This window comes from Perognathus longimembris, chromosome 5 (assembly GCF_023159225.1).
Source record: "Perognathus longimembris pacificus isolate PPM17 chromosome 5, ASM2315922v1, whole genome shotgun sequence".
In the NCBI taxonomy this organism is placed as follows: domain Eukaryota; kingdom Metazoa; phylum Chordata; class Mammalia; order Rodentia; family Heteromyidae; genus Perognathus; species Perognathus longimembris.
The window spans coordinates 67383132-67402664 of NC_063165.1; the positions used below are offsets into that span (position 1 = coordinate 67383132).

Here is a 19533-nt window from a genome sequence, read left to right on the forward strand (position 1 = left end):
TTGGGTTTGTTTGTTTTTTTAAAACAAAGGAGAAAAGTTAAAGAAAACAAACCTAAATCATCAAAAAAAAAAAAACCACTGCTAAGATAAAACACTGCTAAGGATTGGAAAACACTGCTAAGAATGATATAAGGGAAGTCATAAATAGCACTTGGAAGCTTAAAAAATTATATGCTTCATTTCATCTGGCCTAGTGATGAATGTTTAAGAAGAAATATCACCTCTGTTATATGGTAATAAATACAAACAAGCAATAAGAAGACAGGATATAGGTATATTCTTCAAAAACACAAGAAACCTTACTCTTTTCCTTGGATTGATAAAAATAAGAAATTGTTAAGAATAGAAATGAAAACCACCCTATAAGTATTTTTGTAACATAGTAAAAATACTTTATATCATAGCTGAAGTTAATCATGTTTCCACAACCAAAGGTTCTAATTTGACTGCTAACTAATATACTGGCCTTGCTAAGTACAATATTTGTCCTTTAAAATTAGTGGCAGGGAGCTGGGAATGTGGCTTAGTGGTAGAATGCTTGCCTAGCATGCATGAAGCCCTGAGTTTGATTCCTCAGCACCATATAAACAGAAAATGCTGGAAATGGCGCTGTGACTCAAGAGATAGAGTGCTAGCCTTGAGCAAAAGGAGGGTAGAACAGTGCTTAGGCCTTGAGTTCAAGCCCCAGGACTGGCAAAAAAAAAACACAAAAAACAAAAAACAAAAAACAACAAACCAGTGGCAGGTTTGGAATATGTGCATCTCTAGAACTAACATGTTTTTCTCTGCAATGTTCTACACCCAAGTCCCAAGCTGACAAAACATGTTTCATCCTTTTAATGTTTTAGTTATCATTAATATTTACCTAGTTTAATTTAATTGGGGTTACTTCTATTAGAAAGTAAAATTCTCTTTTAAAAAAAGGAGGATCAATCTATTTTCAACTATTTCCTATATCTCCTTTTACTAATTTACCACATAGGAGACAATGTTTGATGGTCAAAAAAAAAAAATGAAGAGCAACATTAGCATTGTTTTTATTATATGAATCTCAGCTGATTTCTTTTAGAGGTTCAGGTGTCTTTTAAAAAATTCCCTTTTATATTCTGGTACTGGGTCTTAAACCCAGGGTCTCATGTTCTCATTCAGCCGGCACACTACCACTTGAGCCACACCTCCAGTCAAGCATTTCACTGATTGATTGGACAAAGTCTTAAGACATTTTCTGTGTAGGCTGGCTTTGAACCTCTAACCTTCAGATGTCAGCCTCCAAGGAGCTAGGAATACAGGGATGAGGCACTGGTGCACAGCTCAGGTATCTCATTTTTCTTAATAAATTAAAACTATCATATAAAATAGGAGTTTAGAAGTATTTTTTGAGGAAGGAATGAATGAACAAGTTCCTCAAATCTACAATCTCCTTGTTATTCTCTACAGCTTTAACTGTGTTAAAAGTTCTGATGTATCTAGAAGAGTCTGTCTATAGTTCCTGTCTCCTTAGTCTTTAATGTCCCACATATATCACTGCAATGTTATTTATTCTAGATTTAAGGTAACGATGGCATCTCTGTACTACAGATAGGGCCTTGTTCTAAAGTTGGGCTTATGTTCACATGAATATATTTTCCCTTTACATTCTTGAATGCATCACTTTCCTACTTGTCTGACACTTAGATTCTTCTATTTTCTGTTTTTCCTATTCTGCTTATTTCAATCTAACCTATCACCTCTTCTGAATGAATGTCTTCATGCTTTAATCTGTATATGTCAACATAATTTTATTATTACTTTCACTTCATATTGTGATTGTGTACATGAGATCTCCTTCATTAAATTACATTTACCTTAAGTCTGTTAATTCTGCTCTCAACTGTATCTAAATAATGTTATAGTGCCTTGACTTTAGTGGAATTCAATATATTTTTATCAATGAAACAAATATTTTATATGTGTAAAAGTTGAACCTAAACTGACCTTGATATTTATTACAATTAAATTCTCTTGATAGCTAAAAAAATAATACCTGAGACTTGTAAGCTTGGACTGTGAGAGTAAAAGCAAATTGTAAAAGTTTGGTACTAAATCAGGAGTCTCCTCATCACAAAGTTCAATCATTAAAGGCTAAGAAACCACAATGTCTTCACAATAAAAACATAAGCTGGGAGAAAAAAATGAAGGAGGAGAAGGTAACAAGTTCGACAAGAAATGTACTCGCTGCCTTATGTATGAAACTATAACCCCTCTGTATATCACCTTGACAATAAAAATAAAACTTAAAAAAAAAAACCACAAGCTTAGAATATGTCTGCTGAAGAACTACCTTTTGGAACTCTTTTATAGCTCTCAGGAATTTCTGTATACAAATTTCCAAATATTCCAATCAATTTATCAGAAGAATGGGGACAATGGTGAAGAATGGGGACAATGATAGTGAAGAGGTGGAGAGGGAGGAGTTAACATTTGACATTGTTTCATCTTTTCACCTTAGTGGTGACCACAAAAGTGCTGATTTTCAGTATATTTATATGTATATGTATGAATATATGTGTGTATATATATGTGTGTGTGTGTGTGTGTGTGTGTCATACTTTAATGACATAAAAGAGGGAGGCCTCTTTCAACTTACTGCTGTACTTGGTGGCTGCAGTTTGCACTGGTGAAGCTAACTATCATCTGCAGTTTTTCGGTTGCATAGTTCACGAACTGCTGTTTAAAGGCTCTCTCCTTGGCACGGGTAGTCCATGTCAGCCTCTCATAAAGATACAAAGCTCCATACATGCTTAATGAAACAGATATGAGTTTCCAGCCTATAGTTTTCCAAATCTGTAAAATAAAGTCACAACTTATTCTGAGAAAGTAAAGTGCTACTAGAGAGTATATATTGCGAATCTGACTTTTTAAAAACACATATAGAAGTGACGTTGTGGTTCAAGTGGTAAAGCACTAGCCTTGAGCAAAAAAGAGCTCAGGGCCAGTGCCCAAGCACAGAGAATTTGAGCCTCAGGACCAATGAGGGGGAAAAATTCACTATACAGGGGGCTGGGAATGTGGCTTAATGGTAGAGTGCTTGCCTAGTATTCATGAGGTCCTGGGTTCAATTCCTTGGCACCATATAATCAGAAAAAAAATTTTAAGTATCTCCATGAGAAAATTTGAAATTACTGTAGCAGGAAGAAAAGGATCAGCACATAAATATCAGGATAAACTTCATAAGCTGTCAAATTTCCTAAGTTGACTCAATGTATCTGAAAAAAACTGATGAAAAAATTTTTAGAAAGTTTTGGAAATTCCAAATTGTGTTTTGAACTTCAGGAAGATGGTCACTGGTAAACTCCCTAGGTATCTGACCTAACAGAGATTTAGGGTCCCAGCATACACTTCACCTCAAGAGATTCACACCAATTAATCTTTACACAAAGGCTCACTCTGGTACAGAAGGAATCTCACCATGGAAACTCAAGAAGGGAAATCAGCAAAGACCTCAGAGTCAGCCGTGCAGACCCCTGCTGAGGGCCATGGCCTGGGCAGCCAGGCAGCTCAGGGAGGAGGAGGGTGACACACTTGAATCAACACACCAGGGGAAACCCAGGAATGAGAGTGTGAGATCGTCACATCCAGACACAGAGACACTTCCCCAGGCCTCTGGGGGCCAGCTCAACACCAGCTCCCAGTCCCTTGGGGGACCAGCTCTCTGTGGTGACCCAAAGTGCCCTGACCTGATCCCCAGCCTTAGAGGGAGGGAACATATCTGAAGAGGGCAAGGAACTAAACTATTCCCTCACCTTCCCAGCTACCCTGGAATGACTCCTGGGACACAACCCCACCCCTACCCTAGCAAACTGCAACTCCAAACTCTCCCTAAAACTACTGCTGGTGGATAGCAATGCCCGTGGCAAAGGCATGCAGCCATGGAGACACCTGGGAAAACAACACCAGGAACACCCCCCCATACACACACACACACAGAAAAGATAGCTGAAAACCATTACATCCCTAATTCAGCATCTCTGATGTGAATAACTGCTTATAGCTCCAGTAGCAACTAGAGTCAAATTATTCTTAACTAAGAATCTTCCTCTAAAGTGGTCCTAATTGGGACTATTCCCATAGAAACTTCAATACAGAACAGCCCTGATCTCAGACACAATGAGCTAGAGAGACTTTTTTTCCCTCTTTTTTTTTTTTTGTCTTTTTCTCCCTCAATTTTTTAGAGAATGTGAATCTACATTTCTGGCATGTCTAGCATGCTTGAAGCCCCAGGTTCGACTCTTCAGTACCACATAAACAGAAAAAGCTAGAAGTGGTGCTGTGGCTCAGGGGGTAGAGTACTAGGCTTGAGCAAAAGAAGCTCAGGGTCAGTGCTCAGGCCTTGAGTTCAAGGCCCAGAACTGGCAAACAAACAAAATTGAAATACAAAAAGCTGATTCTTTGAAAAAATTGACAGACCCTTAGCAAATTTGACTAAAAAAGAGAATACACCCAAATTAATAAAATAAGCAAGATTCAGAATATTATTAGGGAATACTGTGCAAACATTTATGATAATAAATTTGATAATTTGGGAGAAATGGAAGCATCCCTATAAAACATAAACTGAACCAAGAAGAGTTAACTCAATTAAATAGACTCGTAAAAAGTAATGAAATTGAAATGGCAATAAAGAATCTCCCATCAAAGAAAAAGCTCAGAACCAGATATATTCGCAGTCAAATTCTGGCCATCAAAGGCCCATACTCCCATACTCCTCAAATTCTTCAATGAAATACGAAGGGAAAGATCACTACCAAACTCATTCTGTGAAGCAGCATAATGCTCAACCCAATATTCAACCCAGATAAAGATTCATCAAAGAAAGAGAACTGTAGACCCATCTTTTTTTTTTTTTTTTTTTTTTTTTTTTTACGAATTTTGATTCAAAACTTCTCAATTCAATTCTGGCCGGTAGAATTCAACAACTTACAAAAAAAAAATCATACACTATGATCAAAGGGAATTCATTCCAGGGCTGCAAAGCCGCTTCAATATATGTAAATCAATTAATGTAATTCAACAGAAGCAAAGACAAGAAAGAACTGGATAATCATCTCCGTAGATGCAGAAAAAGCATTTGACAAGATCCAACAGCCCTTTATGATAAAAGCTCTGGAGAAGCTAAGAATCCACAGAACGTTCCTCAATATCATAAAGGCTGTATATGGCAAACCTACAGCCAACAGGAGAAAAGTTAATGGAGAAAAAACCATTCTCTCTAAAATCAGGAATGAGACAAGAATGCCACTCTCTCCACTCCTCTTCAATATAGCGCTGGAATTCCTAGCAAGAGCAATAAGGCAAGAGAAACACATAAAGGGGAGCCAAATAGATAAAGAAAGCTATCCCTCTTTGTGTTGGACATTAACCTGCATTTATAGAACCCTAGAGATTTCTCACCCAAGCTACTTGAGGTAATTCAAAACTGTGGCAAAGTACCCGGATATAAAATCAACCTACAAAAACCCTTCCTGTATGCCAACAATGAGAAGAGCAATACTGAAATCAGGACAGCAACTCTATTTGTAATAGGCTCACAAAAACAAGAATACAAAAAAGCTCTAGGAATTTAACTTAACCAAAGATGTGAAAGACCTCTATTGTGAAAACTTTGAAACACTGAAAAATAAAATTGAAGCAGACTTAAGGAAATGGAAAAAACTCCCATGGTCCTGGAGGGAGAGAAATAACAAATTTAAAATGGCAGTTTTACCCAGAGCAATATACAAATTCAATGCAATGCCCATCAAAATCCCAACAACATTCTTCAAAGGAATAGAGAAATCAATCAAAAATTTATATAGGGGGCTGGGGATATGGCCTAGTGGCAAGAGTGTTTGCCTCCCATACATGAAGCCCTGGGTTCGATTCCCCAGCACCACATATACAGAAAACGGCCAGAAGTGGCGCTGTGGGTCAAGTGGCAGAGTGGTAGTCTTGAGCACAAAGAAGCCAGGGACAGTGCTCAGGTCCTGAGTCCAAGCCCCAAGACTGGCAAAAAAAAAAAAAAAAAATATATATATATATATATATATATATATATATTTATATAGAACAATAAAAAGATCCAGAATAGCAGTGCTGGAGGAATATCAATACCAAACTCCAAGCTTTTTCACAAAGCCATAGTAATAAAAAACACCTTGGTACTGGCACAAGAAAAGGCCTGAGGACCAATGGTACAGAATAGAAGACACAGAAATAAGCCCACAAACATAGAGCCACCCAATAACTGAAAAGGAAGCCAAAAACATGGGTTGGAAGACAGCCTCTTCAACAAATGGTGCTGGTAAAATTGGCTCTCTATGTGCAGAAAACTGAAGCTGGATAAATATATCACCTTGCACCAGAATCAACTCTAAATGAATCAAAGATGTCAATTTAAGGCCAGATACTGTGAAAATACTACAAGAAGGGGCAGGGGAAACCTTAGGCCATCTAGGCAGGGACCAAACTTCCTAAATAAAGATTCAGAATCACAACAAATCAAAGAAAGACTAGACAAATAGGACTGTATGAAACTGAAGAGCGTCTGTATGGCAAACGACTAGCAAGATAAGTAGAAAGCTCACAGAATGGGAGAAAGGCTTCACTAGCTATGCATCAAACAATGCCCTCATATATAAAATATACTTAGACCTAAAAAAATTAAATGCCCCAAAAACTCAACAATAAATGGGCTAAAGACTTAAAGATGGATTTCTCAGTGGAAGAAAAAAGAAATGGCCAATAAACACATGAGTAAGTGTTCAACATCTCTGGCTATATAAGAAATGTAAATCACAACAACATTGAGATTCCTTCTCATTCCAGTTAGAATGGCTATTATCAGGAAAACTAACCATAACAAATGCTGGTGGGGATATGGCCAAAAGGGAATGCTACTATATTGTTGGTGGGAATGCAAACCTGTTCGGCCAGTCTGGAAAGCAGTATGGAGGTGTCTCAAAAGACTACACATAGAGCTCCCCTATGACCCAGCAATTCCTGAGCATTTATCCAATGGGCCACAAACAAGGCCACACTAAAGTCACCAGCACAACCATGTTGACTTCAGTAGTTTACCATAGGCAAGATATGGAATCAACCTAGATGTCCCTCAGTGGACAAATGGATCAAGAAAATGTATATGTGTATAGATACATGTATATATATATCTACACACACACACACACACACACATGGAATTCTACTCATCCATCAGAAAGAATGATATTATGCCATTTGTAAGGTATTGGAAAGACTTGGGAAAAATTATATTAAGCGAAGGAAGCCAGAGCCAAAGAAACAAGCTGCAAGGTTTCCCTCATTTGTGGTAACTAGAATGTGCCTACAAAGCTGCAAGTAAATACACTGAAATATATATACAGATATATATGTACATGCATATACATATATATCACGTATACATTATACATACACACACATTGGGACATGATAAATTATATAGGACTCCAGACATTCAGACAAAGGCCAAAGGAGGATATGCATAGGAGTGGTTAGCAAGGGCTCAATAACGATGTGCAGATAGATAATCATACAAAATAGTATACTATATATGAACTCCAAGAAAAAGAAACAAGACAGCTTTTAGTTACCATTGTTGCTGTTTTTGTTTTCTTTTCCTTTTGTCTTATGTGTTACTTTGTATTTGAAGGGGAAGGGAGGGTACATAAAAGGTGGAATAAGGGTAAACAAATACAGTAGTGATACTCACTAGACACCATGTGGAAAATGAACTGGATATTTTGTGGGTGGGGACAGGAGGGAGAGAGTAATGGAAGGGGAGACATGGTTCAAAAAGAACTGTACTCATTACTCATTACCTCATCCTCTGTATATCAACACTACAATAACAATTTAAAGTACCTGTGTTTTATATATATTTCTGTATATGTTCCTATATAAAGTATGTACAAATTTTGAACAAGAATTTTAAGACAGACATCCTTTCTATTTGTAAGGCCAGACAAGACACAAGACCTATGAAGCAAGGGCCTCACACATGCTAGGTAGTGCTTTGTCATTAAACTACCATTTCTACCCTCACTGAACTTTCCTTATTACACCAAAGTACTATTATCACTCCTTTGTGTGCTGTGTTAAGAAAATAGGAAGCATTGCTTTAAAAGTCAAATAGGGCTACGGATATTATAGTGGTACAGTACCAGATTAGCATTTCCAAGGTTCAATCCCCAGCACTGCCCTAAAATCAACAAACAAAAAAATATCCAGATTGTTGGTGGTGTTTCCTTCCTAAAGACAGACACGGACACATTTAAGATAGAGAGCTATAAAATTCTTTATAAATACTTTTACCTGAAAGAGCTCATGCTACTTAATAGATTCTAATTCTAAAAACAGAATATACTTTTCTATTTTTATGTTTTAATAAGCACTTTGCAACAATTTGTTTTACTAAAAATAATGTTTCTTACCACTCCTCCAACAACTATGATTCCCACAGAAGTTCTAGATGTAAGAGAAGCTAATCCTGTTATTAAGGTGATCATGAGCTCCTCTTGTGCTGCATTATCTGGTGTTCCTGGATTGGCAGGAGCGGTGGGAGTTGAAGCTAATGATCTAGGAAGCTGAGAAGTAGAGAGGGGAAAAAGAATATTACAATTGAACAAAACTGTTATATAAAATTTAAAAATCCTTTTTTAAAGTCTTAATTTATCTTTAAGTAGTTGTACAAAGGAATTGCCATTTAACAAAGTACTTTATGAATACAATATATCTTGGTTAATGTCACCTCTTTCAACATTCTCACCCATCCCCTTCCCCTAACCACCCTTTCTCATACTCTTCTTAATTTTGTAGGCTACACATTAGATTCTTAACTGTATTCCCACTCTTCTCCTCTTCATTCCTCTACTACTTTCTTCGACATCCCACTCCACCCCATTCCAGTACCTGCTTCCTGGTGTTTTATTTAGCAAAACTTTGATGTGGGCTTTCTAAGGAATTGCACTGAAATCTCCCTTCAATCTACTGCATTTCAGTTAATACATTTTTATATACTTGCATACCGACCGATGTATTTACTCATGAGTTTGTAAACTAAATCCAGCTTCTTCTTTGTCTCTCTGGGCCTGACTCGGTATTTCACTTAACATTATGTTTTCCAAGACCTTCCATTTATTTACATGTGGTCTAATACATATAATATGTGGTATATGTACCACATTTTCTTGATCCATTCCTCCAATGAGGGCTATCTGGACTGATTCCATACCTTGGCTACAGTGAATAGTGATACACCTTGCACCAGCATTAGTTAAAAATGGATTAAAGACCTTAATGTAACATCTGAAACCATGAAACTATTACAAGAAAAGAGTAGGGGAAACACTAGGGCTCCTAGGCACAGGTAGAAACTTTCTGAATAAAGATCCAGAAGCATAACAAATCAAAGAAAGACTTGACATCCAACTAAAAAGTTTCTGAACAACAAAGGATACAGCCAACAAGCTAAGATGATGTCACAAAATGGGAGATTCATGCTAGTTATATATCAGGCAATGGCCTAATATCCAGAATACACAGAGAACTTAAAACCAACAACACAACTAGTAAATTGGCTAATGAGCTAAGGAGTCTTCTTAGAAGTAAAAATGGCCAATAAACACATGGAGGAATGCTCAACATCTCTGGCCATAAAGGAAATGCAAATCAAAACAACACTGAAATATCAGTGAGATTCTACCTCACCCCAATTAGAAGGGCTATTATTTAAAAAACAAAACAAAACAATAACAGATGCTGGTGAGGAGGTGGCCAAGAGGAAACCTTAATACACTGTTAGTGGGAATGTAAATTTGTCCAACCGCTTTAGAAAGCAGTATGGAGGGTCTTGAAAAAAATTAAATAGGGAACTACCCTATGATCTGGCAATTCCACTCCTGGGCATTATAGCAGCAAATCTATTGTACATGAAGCCCTGGGTTTGATTCCCCAGCACCACAGTATGTAGAAAATGGCCAGAAGTGGCGCTGTGGCTCAAGTGGTAGAGTGCTAGCCTTGAGCAAAAAAAGGCCAGGGACAGTGCTTAGGTCATGAGTCCCAGGACTGGCAAAAAACAAACAAACAAATAAATAAATAAATAAATAAATAAAATAGGGTTAAGCTTTTTTATTTAAAGCAGGGAACCATGGCCCATACCAATAATCCTAATTACTTAGAAAGTAGAGCTGGAAGGATCCTGGTTTGAGTCCAGATGGCAAAAGTTACTGAGATAAAAGCCAGATGTGGCTGCATTCATTTTTTTTTCAGGGTGGTGGGGGGCAGTCATGGGACTTGAACTCTGGGCCTGGTCACTGTCCCTGAGCAGTTTTTGCTTAAGGCTAGTGCTCTAACACTTTTAGCCACAATGTTGCTTCTGATTTTCTGTTAATTGTAGATAAGTGAGGCTCACAGACTTTTCTGCCAGTCCTGGCCTTTTTTTTTTTTTTTTTTTTTTCTTTTGGCCAGTCCTGGGGCTTGGACTCAGGGCCTGAACACTGTCCCTGGCTTCTTTTTGCTCAAGGCTAGCACTCTGCCACTTGAGCCACAGCGCCACTTCTGGCCGTTTTCTGTATATGTGGTGCTGGGGAATCGAACCCAGGGCCTCATGTATACGAGGCAGGCTCTCTTGCCACTAGGCCATATCCCCAGCCCCAGTCCTGGCTTTGAACCGCCATCCTCACATCTCAGCCTCCTGAGTAGCTAGGATTACAGGCATGAACCGCCTGTACCTTTCCTGCATCCATTTTTAAGACTTTAAGTCATGGGGGTGGAGGGGAGCAAATGAGGCAAGCTAAAGACATAAGGAGATATATTGATATTTACAGTAAGTATCATAAGGGCCAAACACAAAAGTTAGAACCAGAAAGTAGACTGAGAAAGCACAGAAACTTCCCTCCCAGCACATCTCCTTTGTAATGTTAAGTTACAAGATAAGTAAGGGAGGGGCTATCTATATCTACCTTCTCATAGTACATAGGAAGAGGTCTAAAATCTGCTTTGTTCTTTTATAACAAGGGCTACAATCTACTTTTGAAACTGTAAACAAACACCAAGAAAACCCAGGTGGACTCTTCACTCTATGGTTAAGTTAGTGTGAAGTGAAAGGTAAGTTTGACAAAAGAAATTATTTCTTTTCCTTTTTTAACAGGTTTATAGGCAACTTCCACATCTGAGGGAAAGACTGCCTGTGTTTTGGATGGGCTTCACCCATCTTGCCCACCAAACCATAGTTTAAGGATTAGGATCATGGACAGTTCCATGTGTGTTCACCCCAGCTCATAAGGTATAAAAGGTACAGATAGAAGTGGCCATTTTAAGGTTTTTTATTCCTATTTCCCGCATGGGAAATAGAAAATGTATCTCTTTCAACTATAACCCTGTTTCACTAAAATAAATCCTTATTAAAATTTAAAAGAAAGAAAAAATTGGATGAGGCAATGCATACCCAACTTTCATCCTAGCTTTGCATGAAGCATAAATAAGAGGATCGAAGTCTAGGTCAGCTCTGGAATAAACAGGAGACTCTACTTGAAAAAGGGCCTGGGACACAGCTGAAGTAGAATGTCTACCCAGCCAAATGCAAGATCCTAAGTTCAAATTCCAGTACTACCAAAGGGGGAAAAAGGGAAAAGAAAACAAAGAGAAGTCCAGCATTTAACTCCTTCACATACAAATACTTTAGAAGTGAAAACATATGTCCACATAAAAACATTCATGTTCATAACAGCATTTTTCATAGTCCAAAAGTAGTAACTACCCTAACATCCACCAACTAATAATAAACAAAATTTTAAAATCAGTAATAGAATTACTTGACTATCAGAAGGAAGGAAATGCTGATATAGGCTACCATAGTGATTCCATGATAAGCCATTCACATGAAGATCATTCCATACCCTTTATAGAGAAGCTGAGACTAGCAGAGTGACTCAAGTAATAGGACCCTGAATTCAAAACTTAGAATAGTCAAAAAATAAAAAGTCCAGAAAGTAGTGTTACTGGTGGTGTTTTTGCTTTTGGGTTGTTTTTGTGGTCTTTTTCTAGGAGGAACAAAAGGGGGCCACAGAAATGGAAGGAAGATGAACAAATGCAATCATGTAATTCAGTAGACAGTATGCAGAAAATGAACTATACAATTTGTAGGTAGGGACAGGAGGAGGAAACTGGGTGAAAGCGAAAGAAAGGGTAACATTGTCAAAAAAAGAACTGTACTCATTTACTTGACTTGTGAACCTTAGTAATAACAATAAAAAGTCCAGAAAGGCAAATTTGTATTGACTCAAGAAAATTAGTAGTGAGGCTCAAATTAGGAAGGATGACTAACTACAAGCAGGCACAAAGGATTCTTTTGGATGGAAATGTTCTAAGTTTGATTACGGCAATAATTTTATTGCTTTATAAATTCTCACAACCATTATGGAAATATATTTCAAAGTTTTTTAATGCTTGCAATTATTTCAATTTATTTGAATCTTGAAAATAAAATATTTTAATAACGTAAGTTTGGAGAGCTGGGTACCAGTGGCTCATGTCCAAATCCCATTCAGGAGGCTGAGATCTGAAGATCACAGTTTGAAGACAAAATTCTGTCTTCAATTAACAAGCAAAAAACGAACAACAACGAAAAACTGGACTAGAGGCATGGTTCAGGTGTTTGTGGACAAAGTCAACCAGCCAACATTGCGAAGTCCTCAGTTCAAGCCCCATAAAGAAAGGGTTTGGTTTTTTGTTGTTGTTTTGCCAGCCCTGGGCCTTGAACTCAGGACCTGGGCATTGTCCCTGAGCTTCTTTTTTTGCTCAAGGCTAGCACACTGTCATTTGAGCCACAGCACCACTTCTGGCTTTCTGTGTATGTGGTACTGAGGAATCAAACCCAGGGCTTCATGCATGCTAGGCATGAACTCTACCACTAGGCTACATTCCTAGCCCCATAAAGTTCTGAACTGTGTATGAGTGGTTCACACCCGAAATCCTAGCTACTCAGGATGCTAAGATCTGAAGATCAGGGTTCAAAGCCAGCCTAGACAAGAATTTCATGAGACTCTTATTTCCAATTAATCATCAAAAATCTAGAAGTGGAGAAGTGGCTCAAGTGGTAGAGTGCCAGCCTTCAGTAAAAAAGCTAAGAAACAGAGTTTAGGCCAAGTCCAAGTCCCAGTATCAGCACCAAAAAATATAAATAAAGTGAAAAAATATATACATAGAATCATTTACAACACTACCAAGTATAATCTTTGTAACTTTCCTATATATAATATAGTAGATCTAACTGAGAAATATCTTTATGAGATAAATATTAACTTTAAATACACACAGATTTGGTGAAGTTAGTTTACATAATATTTATGAATCTGAACTAGTCAATTCAAAGATACACACCTGTAATATCGGCTCTGAGAATCCAAGCAGCACCCTCTGAGCATTTGTGGGGCCCAAGAATCGATAAACAAGGGAAGACCAGCCGAGGGAAAAACGAAATACAATATCCTCTTGAAAATCTGAACATAACTTGTGGCAATTTAAGTCATAACTTAGATCAAACTTCTTGCAAGGGATCAGTGTATGAAGCTTATTTTGTATACCAGCTGGAAGTAATGGTTTCAAATTTTCTAGAAAGAATGAAATTATTACACTTATTTTCAAAAGCAGTAATTAAATGCTTTACCATCAATGGACTATCCAAAATATAAACCTTTTACTAATAATAAAGAGAAGGAAAACTACACATTACATTGTATACATAAGTATTACCAATAATTTCTTGCTGGGATTGAAGCATTGAAGCATTGACTTCATTGGTGCACCGATCGGCTAAATTTCTTCCCATACCATCTTCTATATGCTTATTTAATTCCTGCATAACAGTGGCAAATATTCACATTATTTTTTTCTCCAGAAAGTATATGTAATTTTTTAAAGACTTCATAATAAATGCTAACATTGCTGCAGGGTAGATTGTTATTCTGCTCCTGAGAACTGAACCCACAGCCTCATGAACGAATGCAAAGCACATACTCTACAACTGAAGCATGTTCCAGCCTCTCTGTACAGTTTAGTTTTGGGTGTTTTTTTGGTGCTAGCACAAAGACTTGAACTCAGGGCACAATGTTCTTGCATTCCCATTGCTAGCACGCTACTACTTGAGCCATGATTCTAATCTGGCACTTTACTGGTTGAAATGTAATATTAAAACTTTTCTTCCCAGGCTATATAGTTCCTATTTTTTCCTGTATGTCATCCATTTTCTTTCCAGGATACTTGAACATGTTAATAATGGCTGTTTTAAGTCTCATCTCATTACTCTAACATCCAGAACATTTCTCTTGTCTGGTTCCATTGATTAGTTTGTATATGGACTGCCAAGAAGACACTAAATGGGAAAGTTAGTAAATAAATGACTGTACATATAAGATGAAAAAATTACTTCAGAGTAATTTTCGTGTGTGTGCGCGCGTGTGTGTGCACACGCGCACGCAAGTGCCAGTACTGAAGCTTGAACTTGGTGACTTGACAATGTCCCTGGGAATTTTTTGCTCAAGGTTAATGCCCTACCATTTGAGCCACAACTCCACTTTGGCATTCTGGTGATGAATTACAGGTAAGAATCTCACAGGGCTTGACTCTGGGCCTGGGTACTGTTCCTGGCTTCTTTTTGCTCAAGGCTAGCACTCTATCTCTTGAGCCACAGTGCCACTTTGGGCTTTTTCTGTTCATGTGGTGCTGAAGAATTGAACCCAGGGCTTCACGCATGCTAGGCAAGCACTCCACTGCTAAGCCCCATTCCCAGCCCCAGAAAAACTTTTAAACTACACTTTAACTTACACTTTTATATACTTTCAATACACTTGGAGTAGGATGAAACTCAGAACAAAATTCATCAACCAATACTGACAATCGACAAATTTCATCTGTCATTGCACATGAAACCTAAAAATATTTTAAAAATCAGAGTTAAAAAATACAAGTTTCAATTACAGAATGGGTAAAATTGATTGGAAAACATTCACAATAATGTCATTATAAAAAAGGAAAACAATTCAAGACCAGTCTGTACTACATAGTGAGATCCGATCTCACATATAAGATTAACAACTAGTTGAAACAATCAAATTGAGAAAAAAAAATACTCTTCTAAGAAATAACTTGGTTTTGTTTTTTTTTTTTTTTTTTTTTTTTTTGGACAGTCCTGGGCTTTGGACTCAGGGCCTGAGCACTGTCCCTGGCTTGTTTTTGCTCAAGGCTAGCACTCTGCCACTTGAGCCACAGCACCACTTCTGGCCATTTTCTGTATATGTGGTGCTGGGGAATTGAACCTAGGACCTCCTGTATACGAGGCAAGCACTCTTGCCACTAGGCCATATCCCCAGCCTGGTTTTGTTTTTTTGTTTTTTGTTTTTGCCAGTCCTGGGGCTTGGACTCAGGGCCTGAGCACTGTCCCTGGCTTCTTTTTGCTCAAGGCTAGCACTCTGCCACTTGAGCCACAGCACCACTTCTGGCCATTTTCTGAATATGTGGTGCTGGGGAATTGAACCCAGGGCCTCATGTATACGAGGCAAGCACTCTTGCCACTAGGCCATATCCCCAGCCCGAAATAACTTGTTTTTACTCTCATAAAAAAGTCCATTCCCAGATGTACTGATTACAAAGTTATTGTTACCTTGTTTGCCACCTCTTCAGTAACTTCCTTTATTTTTTTCTTAACATCTAATGTTAAAAGGTTCATCTGATTCCGGATAAAGTCCAATCTATCAATCTGGTCTTCCCTCTCTTCCATTGAATAAACCCTATTATATTGTAAAGAGTGATCAATATTCAGAGCATATTAAAGTGTCAAAGCAATGAAAGAGGGACATTTATGTATTAAACCTTCTATTAACATGACCCAAGGGGGAGAGAGATCTTTACTTCTGTATCTCCAACAACTGAGAGGATTCAAATAGTATTTCACTTATTAAGTGTTATATTATACATGATTTGATATGAACATTGTCTGTCTGACCATTTGGAACGTGACTGATTAGAATTCTAAGTCTTCAAATACTTCACAGATATGAATAGCAAAACTAAAATGAATAGAGATTTTTTTAGTTCATAAACAAGTAGTAGTAAACAATAAGTAACCTAGAAAGCCAAATCCAACTACATGCCCATTTTTGTTAAATCACCAATTCAGTTACCTGTCATATATACATATATATGTGTGTGTGTGTGTGTGTGTGTGTATATATATATATATCTATATATATGGAGAGAGAGAGAGAGAGAAAGAAAGAAAGAGATTGAAGCACTGACTTCATTGGGACACCAATCAGCTAAATTTCTTCCCATACCATTTTCTTTCTTGTTGTTGTTTTTTTTTTGCTAGTCCTGGGGCTTGAACTCAGGGCCTGAGCATTGTCCCTGGCTTCTTTTTGCTCAAGGCTAACACTCTACCACTTGAGCCACAGCGCCACTTCTGGCTTTTTCTGTTTATGTGGTGCTGAGGAATCAAACCCAGGGCTTCATGCATGTTAGGCAAGCCCTCTACCACTAAGACACATTCCCAGCCCCCCATACCACTTTCTGCATGCTTATTTAGTTCCTGTATAACTGGCAAATATTTACATCATTTTTTCTCCAGGAATTATATATGATTTTTTAAAGACTTCATAGTAAATGCTGAAACAACTGCAAAATAGATGGTTATTATGCTGAAGAGAATTGAGCCCATAAATATATATATAATATATAACAAATATATATCAAACATATTTACATATGTAACAAATATGTGTGTGCATGTGTGTGTACATATATGTATGTATATATGCTACTCATCTAAAATTACAGAAGATGGTGCAAAAGAGATAGCACGGCCCAAAATTATCTGGTATATTTGTTGGAAGTTCTTAGAAAGTTTGTTCATTTGTAGATTATACAAAAAAAAAAAAAAAAAAAAAAAAAGCCCTGAGATCCTCTTAAGAAGGTTATAAGCTGTAAGAGCTCCCAAGACATTATATGTTTCCCTGAACTGGCTTAAACATACTTAAGTTCCAATTGAGGTTTAAACATCATAACTTTTGCCACATTTTATATCATCTTGATCTTTGTTTTAAGTGTACCATGTTTGTGAGAACTATACTTCTCTGTTTTTCTTCTTCCTTCTCCTTCTTTCTTTTAGAGATAGAGTCTTGCTGAGTAGCCAAGCCTTACCTTGAACTCATAATCCTCCTGTTTAAGACTCCCAAGTAACTACAGACATGCACAACCAGGCCTGGCAAAACTATATTTTTCGTAAATCATATTGATACTATCATGCAATAATTTCTACATCTATAAAAGACCGGGTCATGTGTTGAATGAAAAAAAGATGATCGCCTGGATCAGGACTTCTTCCTAAAATGCTGCTTGAAGAAATGGTTCTTTCACTGCTTTAAAGATACTATAAAGCCACTAAACATTTTGAAGTCACAATTTATATACAGGAATACTGAGATCCTGAGTGTTTAAAGTTATTAAATAAATATTTTACTCTCAAATGTGCATCTAAAAATACACAAGTAGACACCAGTTACTTCCAAAGTTGATTTGAGTGTAGAAAGTATTTATACAACAATTTAAAATCTTATGTCTGACACAAAAATCCAATTATTTTATGTTGCAATAAAATGAACTCATACCTTTTCTCTGCTGCTGCCACGTTTATTGAATCCATTATGTTTTTCACAGTATCTAGTATCTGTTTAGCTCTGATAGTGTGCTGTTCAAACTTTGTTTTCACTGCTGACTGCGAGATACACTCCTGCGAGGGGCCCAAGCCATAACACATTACTGCAATTCCATCCCAACATTTCAGGAATTTAAACACAAAAACTTGCTGGTTGTAACTTAAACAAAAAGAAAAATAAGTATAGAAAATAAACACAACTTAGAATTATAAAAGTTAAAAAAATTAAAGGATTCAAAAGTAAAAAGGGTTTTAACAGCAAGTTTATTTCTTTGTGCATTATTACACAGTAATGTGGAATGGTTTGACTATATATTAAAAAATAAACAAAGGGTACTATTTCCAGTGTTAAAAATGGTTTCCCCATCAAAATCACCAAATAACTCATTTGAATCACATTTAACCAAATTGTAGCCCATCTTGGTTTCATATTTGCAAGACAACCTATTAAAGTTCTTAAGTTATGAGTTTGAATTTTTTATTTAAAAATTAGTTGGAGAATATGATTCATATATGACGTGAAAAAGGTTTCTATGTACTAGGACTTTTTTTGTGTGTGGGAGCTTGAACTCAGTAAGAACCCTTTGCTGTCCCTCAGTTTTCTTGCTCATGGCTGGCATTCTACCACTTGAAATACACTTGCAATCTGTCCTTTTGTTAGTTACATGGAGATGAAATCTCATGGGCTTTTCTACCTAGGCTGGCTTTAAACCTTCACCATCCAGGTCTCAGCCTCCTGAGAACTAGGATTACAGGTGTGTAGTATCCAGTTAAAAATTATCTTTAACAAAACTTATTAATATTTAAGTTGGTTATAAGAAATTATCTGTAACTAGAAAAGACTACATTAGAATATATCACATATATAGTGGTGGACATGACTATTTTATAAAGTTTTTGTCTCAATTTTCAATATATGGAACATACCAATATTAATCATGATTCATTATCAAAAGCTTAAAAACTTTTTATATTACAATTGGGCTCACTTTACTTTTTTGCATCATAGAAAGTCAAATTAATAAAACATTTGTAACAGCTATAACTGTTTATAAAAAATATACTCCCTGGTCTTTAAACAATCTAAGAAATGCTAATTCAAGTTATATCTGTCATTACAATAGATGTTTTGCTAAGACATTTTTTTTTGGGGGGGGGGGGCCAGTCCTGGCGCTTGAACTCAGGGCCTGAGCACTGTCGCTGGCTTCTCTTTGCTCAAGGGTAGCACTCTGCCACTTGAGCCACAGAGCCCCTTCTGGCCATTTTCTATATATGTGGTGCTGAAGAATTGAACCCAGGGCTTCATGTATACGAGGCAAGCACTCTACCACTAGGCCATATTCCCAGCCTGACATTTTTTTCTCTCCTTTTTCCCTCCACCCTCCACCCCCACCCCCAATTAAGTTGGTGGTACTGAACTTAGAGCTTTTTTCCTCTAGGTAGGCATTCTATCACTTGAACCACACCCCTTGGGCCTTTTGGGGGTTATTTTTTTGTACAGGATCTTGTCTTTTTACTTATGGCTGGCCTTGGACCCAGATCCTTCTACCACAGCCTCTCACGTGACTGGGACTAGAAAGAGGAACTACCAAACTTGGCATGTTGGTTGAGATAGGATCTCAGTAATGCTTTGTTCAGGCTGGCCTCAAACTGAAATCCTCCCAGTCTCTACCTCTTTAAGAAGCTGGAATTAATTAGAGATGTGTGCCACCACACCCATCCATTTATTCTCTATGAACATTTTTTAAACTAAGGATATATTCCATGTTCTCAAACCTCTTTGTATATTT

At 37.2% G+C, this 19533-nt stretch overlaps 1 protein-coding gene across 2 annotated transcripts in view; it reads right to left on the minus strand.

Annotated features, from left to right (window-relative positions):
• Positions 1 to 19533, minus strand: part of Mfn1 (mitofusin 1) — a 49135-nt gene that overhangs the window by 2811 nt on the left and 26791 nt on the right. For both annotated transcript variants that reach the window (XM_048347073.1, XM_048347074.1), the window contains exons 10-16: positions 17697 to 17818; positions 15695 to 15821; positions 14860 to 14964; positions 13789 to 13891; positions 13417 to 13646; positions 8469 to 8621; positions 2627 to 2823 (exon numbers count right to left, since the gene is read on the minus strand). In XM_048347073.1, the coding sequence (XP_048203030.1) occupies positions 2627 to 2823; positions 8469 to 8621; positions 13417 to 13646; positions 13789 to 13891; positions 14860 to 14964; positions 15695 to 15821; positions 17697 to 17818 (1037 nt within the window). The remainder of the gene's footprint in view (positions 1 to 2626; positions 2824 to 8468; positions 8622 to 13416; positions 13647 to 13788; positions 13892 to 14859; positions 14965 to 15694; positions 15822 to 17696; positions 17819 to 19533) is intronic.